Genomic DNA, 12,929 nt, shown 5'->3' on the forward strand with positions numbered 1-12,929 from the left:
TGTAATTACATTAACTGAAGACAGTTGCATTAGGGAGGGATTATTTGATTAAAAAAGGCATGATGCTATGATGACATCATCATAATGTTGCCCCTTTGTCTCATAAAATGGTTTTTCTTCTAGGTACTGGTAATTCCTACACACCTTTTGCTGATTAATGTCCTAGGATGCATAAGGGTTATACTTTGATTTGGTTACTCAGCCAGCTCCATGGAAAGGTATCCACAGAAGCTCTGGTAATCCAGCATGCTGAGGACTGGCAGGACAAAGGACTTCTAAAGATAAATAAGAAAAATAAGCCAAATTACTTTTTTACTATCTTATTACTAAGAAGAAACTATTAGAGATTAATTTTCTGATTCTGTGGGTGACCTGTTTTATGATCTTAAGCAAATTTGTTTATTTTAAGAATTCAGTTTTCCATTTTTACCCTGTGGTTGTCAAGGGTTTACACGTACAGTATAACATAACTTAGCATGTGGGAATCTTCCAGCAACTTTCATTTGATTACTTTATATAAGGAAATTTATATGAAGAAATGTATATGAAGAAATTTAATCCTGCATATAACCTTATAAAGCCTTGGTGATAAAATATAAATACACACTGAAATCTTTTTTACTTCAAGCAAAGTAAAAACAGTAAGTGCATTTTGAAAACAAAGACATAAACCTTTAAGCATTGAAGATATCTGATTAACAGCAAAGGTCTAGTGACTGATAAGAACTACCTTTATTTTGAAATAACTTCAAAGAGATTAAATTAATCAGTAAAGCAGTTCCACAAGGTGTGAACATTGCCATTAGTTATTGCTAAAAGTACAACAAAAATCATGTGTTAAAGTGTTTAACTTCTTCATGTATCAGATAGCATTCATTATCAGTGTAAACTGGCATCAATTTTCCACATGCATTTACTGATTTTGTGTGTTGCTGAAGATGACATAGCCTGATCAAAAATAGATAAATTCTTCCCAGAATTTTGAAATGGTTTCCCTGCTCTTGTCAATGAGATGTATCCAAGTCCTAGAAAGATGGATGAAGTAGGATCACTCAGTGGAATTTTTGCCCTTGGATATTTTACACCCCCAACTCCATGCCATAGCTCTTATCTGTAGCAACTCCTAAGCTGGCATTTCCAGGAAAAAAAAGGCAGATTCTGTGCACACAGAGTGTAGAAGAAGTCTTTTTATGTGTGTAGAGGTGTGTTTGAGTCTCCATTCTGACTGCCAATCCATTGCAGCTCACAAGTACCTCATTACTCAAGCTAAAGGCTGGAGGGCCAAACAGCTCTCACTGTTGGAGACACATGTAAAAAAAAATGGGATTTACCACGAAGGCTTGTTATATTGCATTCATAGACAACTGTGGGGTTTTTTTATAAAATTGGATTTTCCCAGAGCTTATTCTTTTTGGAATATTTATCTCCTCCATAATGTCCTTAGAACTCAGGATAATGACATATTTGTAGGTATTGTAAAAAAACTGTGGTCAGCAGTCCCTTGTTTGTAAGAATTCTGCTTTGAATACTGATCTACAGTATTTTATTACCATGAAATTACTGGGCCAAATCCTCAAAGAAGATGCAAATTATTAAAATTTGGGTTAGTTTAACTAATGTAAATCGATATACTTTTACTAACTATAGAGGAGGAGCAGCAAGAGATCTGACCCACAATAAAACCCTTGACTCTATTCCTTTTGTTTTGGTTGTAAAAGTAGAGGTTTTTTTGGACATACCTACATTACTTATAATAAGCTGATGAGAAAACTGAAAATAAATCAACCTCTTACTCTATTACAGTTCTTGATTTTCTTTCTTTAGGCTGTTTTCTAGTGTTGTTGATGTTTGCTGGAGATCTGGTGATGCTCCAGTTGTTATGATTAATACTTGTAACTGTGACAGGTTTAAGCTCACAGTATTGATAGAGTACATTTATACTTTTCAAATTCTACTAAAATGAACAGTCCTAGCAGGAGGTAGTATTTTTCGTGTTCTGGAAAAATACCAGTCAGCAGGGGTTTATCATCTCTGTTAAAACAACATATTTAGGTTAGTTTTGATTTAATTATTCTAAAGATTTCTTCTCATTTAAAATATTTATGTGAATGTGAAAGTAGAGGACAAGTTTATATTAAAAGTTTTCCCCTTTTAAGCGTGTACTTTAATTCTGGAGAGAAATCAAGCATGGCATGAAAATAAAATGGAAACAGTAACACTGAGAATAAAACACTCAAAATAGGATATCTAGCTTTTGAAAAAAAAAAGCCATTAATAAAATGCAAAAGTTGTCAATTGTTAGCTTCCCTGAAAACTATATATTGAATTAAACCTTGTGTTTCCTGTTTTGGAGAAACAAGTAGTTACCGTTTAAGTTAATTAGTAAGGAAAACCTCTAGGGAATATATATTCCTACACTACTTTGTTTTTCATTAGAGAATGAAATATAAATATAAATATAACCTTTCTTAGTCTCTGTTAGCAAGCTCTGTTTAGAAGTGCAAGGAGAACACAGAGCTGTCTGGCCTATTAAAGTAGAAATGGGAACTTCAAGATGGGGGAAACAGCACTGCATTGATCCATGCAAATGAAAGCTTAATTGTCTGAAGTCCCCTCTTTTTTTTCATGTGGGTCATTTACAGTATTGCATAAAATGCTGATAATTTCTTAAATATTTAAGGCAGTAGTTGTAGCTCGATGGGCCTTTATTTTCTTTCTTCACCTGTGGCTGTCATGATTATTTCCGTCAAAGTTTATCTCTTTTTCATATTTCTCTGGAAACCTCTTTATCTCATTGCATTAGTTGTCTCCCTCCCTCAGTTAAATTCTTCATGTATTCCTCTCTGATACTAATTTGCTCCTCTGGTTCAATGTATAGTCAAGAGAGTAATTTATTCATCTTCAACAGCACCACTGAAATCACAGAAGTACTTGATGCCCTGATTTATTAAGGCACTTGAGGTCAGTGCCTTAAGCATGTGCTAAAAATGAAGCAAATGCCAGCATGACCTCCAAAGGATTAGTCACCTGCATAATGGCTTGCAGGGTCCTTAAAAATATGAACTTGGGGAACAGATTTGCTACTGGTGTTAAGGTTAGTGCAGCTGTACTGGCAAGCTAAATGATGCTGACAATACTTTCAGTGGAATTATAATGAGTCGACACTACCCTTTTTTTTTGTCTTATGCCATGCTGATACAGGCCAAAAAATAAAAATCAGAAGTTGGAAAATTTTTTTCCATCGTTTTAATTGTTTAATTGTTCATATGCCACTTAGTGCTCAACAGGACTATTGGCATCTCAGTAAAGAACTATATTGTTACAGCATATCTTTTTTTTTTGCCATTTGATTTTTGTGGAGTCATTTGGTCACGCTCCTTCACATTTGCTTAATAACAGGACATCTGTCATGTCACTACTAGTGAAAACAGCAATTGCAAATTGGATGAGACAAAACTTAGATACCCTAGATTTGCAGGTTAAAGTGGTTTGTATTAGGAAAATATGGATAAAAAAAAAAGAATTTGTGGAAATTCGGAAACTGGGAATTTTTCTCACTTTTTTTTACTTCTTCCTAAGGAAAAAAATGTGTTGTATAGAGATGTTCCTTTCTTTTTGATCTTTTTTGTTCTTTATAATAGTGTCCCTTAAACTCCTGTGTTGACTATGAGAGTATATCCTTTCAAGCCAGCTGGCAAAATTTTTTAAAAGTTAAATATCTACCTCGGTCGCTTTATTCTACATGAATTCACCGTAGCTTTATTATGTATCTTTTTGCAATTAAAACTGTAAAACCAATCCCATCCTATAGAACAGATTGCAGACTTTTCTCTGGTGCTTTATGCAGATTTTTGAAACACTCTCTTTGCAAATTCTATTTAAAAAATGTTCTGGTTTAGTGGCAGCATTATTGCATTTCAGAAATAATATCCTGTAAAATGTCTGTAACAAGGTATTTTATCTGAAAGCCCATTGTAGCTTTCTCATTGTGAGTTTCAAGCTTCTGCAACAATAAGAGGGTTCTTATTCAAATGTATACTATTGCATTCATTCCTCTAATAGCAGCATTCCATCATATCAACCTGAAAATAGACAAACAATTGCACAGAGTACTTGTTATTCATCCTCAATATATTTTATTTTGTTGTTAGATATCAGACTTTGGAATAGTCATATGGAGTATTTGCATTAAACACAGGAATAAAAAAGTTATTTCCTCTGAGTATACATATGCTTTCTATCTGTATTTCCTAGGGATATAAAAAGTTACTGGTTTAGTCACACTGGTCATTTTTATTACCTTCCTGAAGACAATGGAAATTGCTCAAGGCTCCATATGAAACTGTCTCCGAGTGTAAATTAAATCTATGGTTTAGTCTGTTGTAAATAGAGAAGAATGTACTCTTAGATAATAAATATTTTTTGTGTATATCAACAAGTTGTCTATTTTTTTCTTCCTAGATACACCTTTAGTTAAAATCATTTCTTCCAATTCATGGCCTGAAGAAGGACAAACTATAATTTTGACTTGTGAATCCAAAGGAAAACCAGTGTAAGTGATTTAACAAGTAATATGTTTTTTTGTTATTTTACTTATTCTGCTGTGACTGCAATCCTCAACTGCAGAAATCTTCTGGTTTTGTCTCATCCTGGGGTGTAAAGTAATCTCTGGTATAGAAAACCCCTTGAAGCCTGTCTTCATTAAGTGTCTATAGAGGATTGGTCTTTTACTTTGTCATCTATTTTAGTTTTTTAGGAAGAATTCCAGCTGTGAGATACTTTTTTTTTTTTTTCCTGGTCAGGTATATCAACCTGAAAGGAGTGCAGGCTTAATCAGTCACTGTTTACATCATTGAACTGATGATAGAAGAGAAAATGTCTCATGAAAATCTTCCTGCATCAGCTGGCCTCAGAGAAAATATATTAAACTTGCTCGATGCTTTGGCTGTCATTTACAGGGGAATTTGAAGTTTAATGATATGTGCAAGTTGACCACCTGTTTCTGCCAGAATTTGGAAAGATGTAGCCTGCTTTAAGAATATAAATTGTTTTACTTGAAAATTAACATCTCTGCCATAAATATCTTCAAAGACAGATCTTCAAAGACTAGCCCTTGTACAGAATCTACTATTTAAATGACTTCACTCTTGAAAACTGTATCTTCTCAGAAGAGCTGTTATATAGTTACTCATAAATTTGCATAAATAATTTAATTGCTTAATATTAAGTTAATATGCAGCAAGTTTCTTAAATATTGACCTTCTGCTCAAAAGATCAGTATATAGTGGGATGATGATACATAGCTTTAGAAAGGTCTTGAAAATGGTAATGCAGTAATTCTTTGGGTCTAGAAAAGGTGCAAATTGCATGACAAAAATCATGTCACTTATGGCTGAATTTCTCCCAGGTATAAATTTAGTGACTTTATGGAATTGCTTTACATAGGACCTTGAAGTCAGATTTAGGTCAAATCAAGCATTTAAGTCCAAAATTTCTACTTTGAAGAGCTCTTCTGAGTTCTGTCTGGCATCATTTGAATTCCATAGGTATATTTCTTTTTTTATATTGTATGCCTGCATCATTTTAAAGCAACTCCTCCATCTAGATCTTGACTGGGCTGAGCAACTCAGCATCTAGATCAGGCTTCTACCCTGCTCGAGACCAAAACACTGGTTTAGTCTTACATGATTAGTCCATGAGTCTTAAATGATGCTCAATGTATTTGGTTTTCTGCTTACCTATGCAGTTTTGATGTAGTATGTGTTTCTGAGATGGACACCTCTGCAGGTAACACAAAAATCAGTTGTGAAACATCTCCTGCTTTTATAAGAAGCTTGAAGAAGAAGGAATTATCCATTTACCTAATACACTTTGAGCATTCCCCTAGGTAACACGAGGTACAGAGTCTGCTTCCCCAGTATTTTCAAAATCAGCAGAAGATGTGCAAGTGCTTAATTTTAGGAAAGAGGTCAGCTCTGATTGCCCTGAGGGCACTGTTGGCTAGGTAATACTTAGGATTTTTCCTGTCTCAGTGTTTCCCTCTTGACTTAGCAGGTGACAACTACATGAAAGTCCTCTCTTTATAGACTTCAGGCATTCTAGCCCCAGGTGTTTGATTTTCACTATTCATCTAGCACTCCCCGTAGGGAAAAAGATTAGAAGTAAGGCAGTCATTATGTATTTTTATATTTTTAATTACCTGTTGTTTGTTGTTGGGAGGGGCAGTTTGGCCCTTGAAACTAGGAGTCTGTTTAAATAATGAAGTGTGAAGGCTGTGGGTTCATTTCTTCTTTCTGTTCTTTTTTTTTTAGTTTTGTGAGACAGACAGATAGATTCAACCTGTATGTAGTTGGTATGTTGGGAGGGAGGAGAAATGTGTGTATAATAGCAACTGGGGGTTCTAGTCCTCCAGTGATATCATCTGAGTATTGCAACAAGTAGGCATGATGCTTTTCAGTTTCAGAGTGTGAGGAATCATTTCAACTGTCTTCAAACAGCTGCACAGTAGAAATTTACATTTGAGAAGCTCTTTTTGGCCTTCCCCTTGCATTCAGTGGAGAGATTTAGGCACTGTTATGACATGGCTGTTCTGCTGTACACTAGACAATTGCAGAAGAGCCAGACTGAGCCAGACCTCTGCTCCTTCCTTTCCACTGAATACATGGAGTTTAGACACTTAATTCAGTCAGAGATCTGTATGTTGGAATACCAAAAGTAGATGTCTAAATGGAGACTTATCGAATTTTATGTCTGTGTTTAATTTTGGTTTAGTTTTGGTAAGATGCATCTTGCCTTTTGTCTACAGCTTATAATGACATTTTCATAATTCATTCACTACTTCCCATGGGCAGTCAGGTGTTCAGCCACCTCCAGGAAAGCAGGGCTCTGTCACACCTAATGGTGACTTGGGAAGAGAAAACACTGTCATCTCAAATGCCCCCCACTTTCTCCTTCTTCCCCAGCTTTATATACTGAGCATTAATGTCATATGGTCTGGGATATCCCTCTGGTCAGTTGGGGTCAGCTCCTTGTGCTCCCCCAGCCCGTCCACTGTTAGGGTGGGGTGAGAGGCAGAAAAGGCTTTGGCTCTGTGCAAACCCTGCTCAGCAGTAAGGAAAACATCCCTGCATTATCAGCACTGTTTTCAGCACAAATCTAAAACACAGCCCCATACTAGGTAGTATGAAGAAAACTAAATCTATCCCAGCCAACCCCTGCACACTCTGTTAATAAAAGAGATAATTAATATTCTCAGGTAGTAGATTCTCTTGCAGACCTCTCTATTTGTTAGTCATTTCTGAAAGCAATAAAAAAACTGTAGAAGTGTTATGTTTTACCTTGACATGCACACATAATATTATAGGTATACTCTATACCACTAGGAGGCTCTTGTTAAAACATAGTAATTAAGATGGAGCTTCAATTGAGATGTTTACTGATTTATTAATTTTTTAAAAATAAAACTCTTTTGTATCCTTAATGGATTCAAATGCAAACCTCACATGTGGTTTTGAAAGGGCAGCCAAATAAAAACTTCACATCAGAGAATTATCAAGGCAGGGCACCTGTGTGTGGCAGCCTTTGGGGCACAAATATTTTGCCAATAAATGCACCTCTAATTGTCCCTACCACAGGAACTGCCAACATCAGCTGCTCTGTATTGCTTCATTAGGTCATTCTTTCAGGGAGCAGAGCCAGTAATAAATAGGCATCCTCCTGGGAGCAGCTTGCAGTTGCTTAGCATGAGAAACAGTAATGTCATGCTCCCGACCTGCATTATGATTACCTTGTGGCTTGTAGAGAGAGAGAAATTGCAGAGCTCCACAGAGCCCAAAAATGTCAGTGTCACAAGGTAAGTGATGAACTCTGGGCTTCATGAGGAGCTCAGAGCCAGCCACGGTCCTTCACAGCCATTTGCCCACCATGGGTTAATTTCTAAAGAGTGTCAACTTTGTCACAGTTGCAACAGTCTCTCTGGTTTCCTGTAGGCAGCAGTGAATCATACCAGTAAATGAATACTTACTTATAGGTGCATTTCTCTTGTATCCCAGAGCAATTTTCCCAGGCTTCAAAATGACACTTGAGATGAAAACAGATAAAGAATGAAGCCAGGTAGTGGCTGTGGTGACATTGATGATACTGATAGCTGCTGCAGAGTAATTCTTTCCCAAAAGGGAAAAGCAGAATGAGGCTAAAACTAGAACATACACACCCCATCTTACAGCTCATCACCAAGCTCCTCCTTGCAGGGATTCTGCTCCTCAAACCATGTGTATCACAGTTACACCAATACTGTGGGTTTCCAACCTACAACACAGTCCTGAGGAAAAGCACTCCCTAATTTACTGTCCTGTAGCAGGAAATGGGAAGGAAGATTTGCTCAGGCCAACACCTCTGGGTAATCAGCTGTACACAGCATCTCGTGCTGAAACAGCATCTTCCAGAGATACAACAGAAAGGCAAAGAACAACTGTTTACTGTGTGTTAGAACTGGAGAACTAGGGCCCTGCTGAGGTTTCATGATTTAGGGTGTAAGATTTCGCTTGACCATGACTTCAGACAAGAGAAAAAATGTCCTCAGACACTCGTGTGGCACCGACTGTCACAATGTGTGAGATGAGCTGGAATTATCCCAGACTCTGAGGTTCCTGATTGCTATGAATGGGCTCTTGTCACCTCACATTTGTGGTCTTGGTGCAGATACCAATGTTGGAACAGGGAATTTGAGAGTGGGCTAAGGGGGAGAAGTTGGGGGGATGGGGTGGAGAGAAAGGTGGAAATGTGAGCGGGCCATTCTGAGTGATTCAGTGAGGCAACATGAGAGGGCGTAAGACAGGATGCATGAATTCTGTAACTGCTGTTTTATCTCTCTGCTCATCACTGTGAGGGTGAGAATAGCTCTGACTCCGGTCATCATCCCGTGCTTATTTCTGTTAGGGGAATTACTTCAAGGCAGGAGCTGAAAATTACCTTCTTTTGGGTAAGCACTGTAGAAGTGTGATGATACCAATAAAAAGAGCAGGCCAGGTTTTCCTACCTGTTCTGTGATGGTTTTGCAGAGGCAGGCCATGTGGGCAACTAATAAAGTGTAGCAGATCCTCACAGATTCTGTCCCAGTCCCCTTTGGAGTGTGTGCTGTAGATGAGATGGGCTGCCTGAGAGCTCCTGAGGAGGTCACTGAGGAGGCTTTGCCCCTTGGGCCTCTGATGGGACATGTGTCATGACACGCTCCCACCTGGTGGGATGGCACAGTGACCACAGCGTTGAGTCAGAATGCAATGGTAGGGGTAGGACGGGGAAGGAAGGAGACTTCCTCATCCATTGCCTTCCAAAAGACCTGCCTCTTGCTTCCATATACAGCTCTGGCTGCTTATTGACTCTAGGATCTAGCATCAAAGCTTGAGTATTCCCCAAAGACATCGTTACACTTATGGATATACAATTCTGGGTTTGCTGATGTTCTGTTCCAATCATGTGGCACTTAGGGCATCAATTCTGAGCAACAGTAGAAGGCTGGAATTTGGAATACTATGTGCATAAAGATATGATATTTTCAATTAAAATTTTCTGTTGGTGCAAAGGTATAAAGGAAATATATTCATCAGTTTAGCACAGATAAATTTAACTCACTATAGAAACATACCTTATTATCTGTAATATTTTAATGGAACATGAGATATAGCATTTGTGAGGATTCTTGTCTAATTGGTTTATGCCCAGTTTGTAGACCAAATTTAAGCGTTTTCTTTTGGAAAAATTCCCACAGCTACCTTAGTCTTGCCTTTTGCAAGACTCAGTTGATAGTTTCTCAGCCTTATTGACAATTTTGATAATATTGATGTCCAGGTTTGGGTTTTTTCATTGTTTCGTTGGTTGGTTGGTTGGTTTTTTTGTCAAATTGTAGGTAGAAACATATTTAGCCTTTTTTCTACATAACTTAGGTCAAGACACCCTGTAATTGGTATCACTATTCAATATAATTCCGTTTTAGGACATACTATTGTATACTTTCAAACCAAATTGAAGCTAATTCATTACCTTCTCAATCCTCAGTGCTATTTTGTCTTTTCCAGTATTTTTGGCTGGATCCCTGGACAGTTGTCAGTCTATAGCATTTTAGTAAATGAGCTTGCCTAATATGTCCATAGAGTATCAGTGGCTCTTCTTAATTTAATCTTTTTTTTTTGGCATAATATAGATTTACGTAGGCTTTGTTTATTTTCCAAAGAAAGAAATGTAATTAAACTTCAGAAATCATAGACATCCCTTTTATGCAATGTCTGTACTTTTCTGAAGTCCTATTGCCTGACAATATTTTGAGTATTTTAAAAGAAACATCAGGTAGCTGTAAAAAAATAAAAAGTAAAGAACAAAATGATCATTTACAGCCATCTGCACTTACAAAATATTTTAAAAGCCAATGTCTTCTTGCTGAAATCTGTAACTTCTGTACGCTGTTATGTCTTAACAATATAGCCTTGTTGACTCAAAACTGCCCCAAAAGTAAACTCAAAACTGTCCCATAGTGAAAGAAAGGTTCAGTATTTTATATTCTTAGTCAGTACTGTCATCAAGGCATGCATGAAATATGTGAGTTTTTTTAAGTCAGTGTCATTTCAGCAGTAAGGACATCAAAATATAATGGAATAATTAGGGCGCAGGAAACAGAGAGTTAGCTGTCTCCTGTGTGCTTTAGAGAAATGTCTTTCCATTCCATGCAGCTCAGGGGAATCATAGTACACTTGGTTGACTAATGTAAAGCGAATATTTGGCCTTGTTTGAAATAAATAGAGAAGATTTTTATTTCAGAAAACTCACATAGGTATTCTTCGTTAGAATAACATTATTCATAAGGTCACGAAAAAGTTATAGAGAAAAGCACAACCAGTAGTAAACACTAATATTATTTGTACCCAGTAGTATAAAATATAGACAACTAAACATTTTAATATCAGAAAAATTGGTCACTTTTAATAATGAGGGTGCACCAAATAATCAAGCTTGTGCTATAAAGTTTTTGTAAATTATGTGTATGGTATTTCCACAGAACGTTCTGTCTTTTCTAGTATCTATTTAAAGAAGGCTCCCTTGAGTGAGAGAAACATTTTGAAAAGGCTGCTGGAAAAAACTACTAATGACAACAGAGAAATACTCACCACCATCCTGTCAGTGACCCCAGAGAGTGGCTGTGTCATTTGAGAGGGACCTGACAGGGCTCCAGGTGAACCAGAGAAAACTTAGGGAAGTTAACTAGTATTCAGTCACCTGAAAGCAGTGGAGGATGGACTCGAACTGGCTCTAGTTTAGCCTGCTGTCAGCCAGGACTCCCAGGTTCTTCTCACCTCAGGTGCTGGATTTTTCATCTGTGCTTGCTGAATTTCCTTCCAGTTACTTGGAGGAACTGTTGGCCTGTTCCTCCAGTCTGTGGAAGTCCCTCTGAACAGTGTCCTTCCCTCACAGGTATTCACGTTTCTTCCCCATAGTATCTGAGAAGTTAGCAAATACTAAGCAAAAAAAAAAAAAAAAAGTTTATTTTTGTAACACCTGTGGATGATTAGGTTGTTCAGTTGCCTCGAATTTACAGCTGGGAACTGAAGCAGAAAAGAATCCTAAGTTCATATATTTTGTGTCTAGCCCTGAACACAGTTCCCATTTTCCCCGAGAGTATTTGGAGTGACATAGCATCACCCTCAGAAGATAGTTGGTTTGATGAGAACAGTGAGTTCTTAGCATGTCTGCAAACCTGTGCTCAAGAATCTGGGGGAGAAAATTGTGGAAACCCACTTGGCATTCAGCTGTTAACATTTTGGTGTATAGGTAGTTTGCTGATACTGCTTTAAAACTACCCAATAATGGCAGGTTTAGATTTTGAGTCATTATTCTGACGGCCAATTTTTGTCTGTGTACAATTTTTTCTGTCCTGCCTTGACATGATACACTTCCCAGCTTCTCTGGCAGGTGAGATGGAGGTTTTGCAGGAAATGATCTCGTTTTCTACATAAATTTAATTCACTGCAGAATATTATCTGCATTGTGCCGTGAGCACCTAGCAGCCTAGAAAGAAATGCTGGTATCAACTCCGCCTATATGAATTATCATAATGAATCTGCAAAAGCATGCATGTTCCTGTGTTTATAAATCACCGTGCAGAATGAATCCACAGCCCAAGCTGGATGCTCAGGCAGTATCAATAAATATTAATGATTTGGAAAATTGGATGAATTTGCCCATATCCAGGATGAAATACTACTCTAGCAAAATATGAATGTGGTATCAAAGTATTTCTCTCCTAAGCTTCAAAAGCTCGCAGAAATCCTGAATTACAGGAGTCTTTCTCCAGGTTTCTCTGGAAAGGACCACCTAGAGCTATAATCAAGCAAGTGAAAAAGAATTAAGGGAAGTTAGGTACTGGAGTTCCACTGTTTTATATTTTGATCAAGACAATCTTTGTCTTAGCAGAAAAGTGGATGGTTTTGAACAAAACTACTGTGCATTTGAGAAACTGGGAGTCTCCCTTGTGTCCTTTGCCTTGATCCCAGAACTAGCATTAACTGAAGTATCTTCCTTTGTCTATTTTATGCTTTCTGAAACACTGAGTTTACATTTAAGTTTCCAGGGGCACATGTCATACATGTCAGCTTTAAGCAAGATTCTGTAAATATATGCTTGAATAAAAGCCTACATATATAGGAATAAGTATTGTATTTGTGGGTATAGACTTGGACAAAGGTAAGGAACCCTCCTTACAGTTCCCAGCCCTGTGTTCCTTATCGCTGGAGAACAGCTCTCAGGATAGCTCAGGCTCTTCTGTTCATGTCTTTTGTCTTGCTCTCTGTCCATTCCGAGTTGTCTTGCTTTGAATTTGTCTTGTTCAGCAGTTAGATACAGCCAGTCTCCTACAAATGCAGTAGATATCTCTGTGTTGTCTG

General features: G+C 37.4%; 1 protein-coding gene across 6 annotated transcripts in view; it reads left to right on the forward strand.

Moving 5' to 3' along the window:
* The window catches only part of CADM2 (cell adhesion molecule 2), a 611,005-nt gene that overhangs the window by 512,227 nt on the left and 85,849 nt on the right, over positions 1-12,929 (forward strand). For all 6 annotated transcript variants that reach the window (XM_051780129.1, XM_051780131.1, XM_051780130.1 and 3 more), the window contains one exon: positions 4,462-4,552. In XM_051780129.1, the coding sequence (XP_051636089.1) occupies positions 4,462-4,552 (91 nt within the window). The remainder of the gene's footprint in view (positions 1-4,461; positions 4,553-12,929) is intronic.

The sequence above is a fragment of the Manacus candei genome, unplaced genomic scaffold, assembly GCF_025592945.1.
Source record: "Manacus candei isolate 608988 ecotype Guabito, Panama unplaced genomic scaffold, ASM2559294v1 h1tg000014l, whole genome shotgun sequence".
NCBI lineage: Eukaryota > Metazoa > Chordata > Aves > Passeriformes > Pipridae > Manacus > Manacus candei.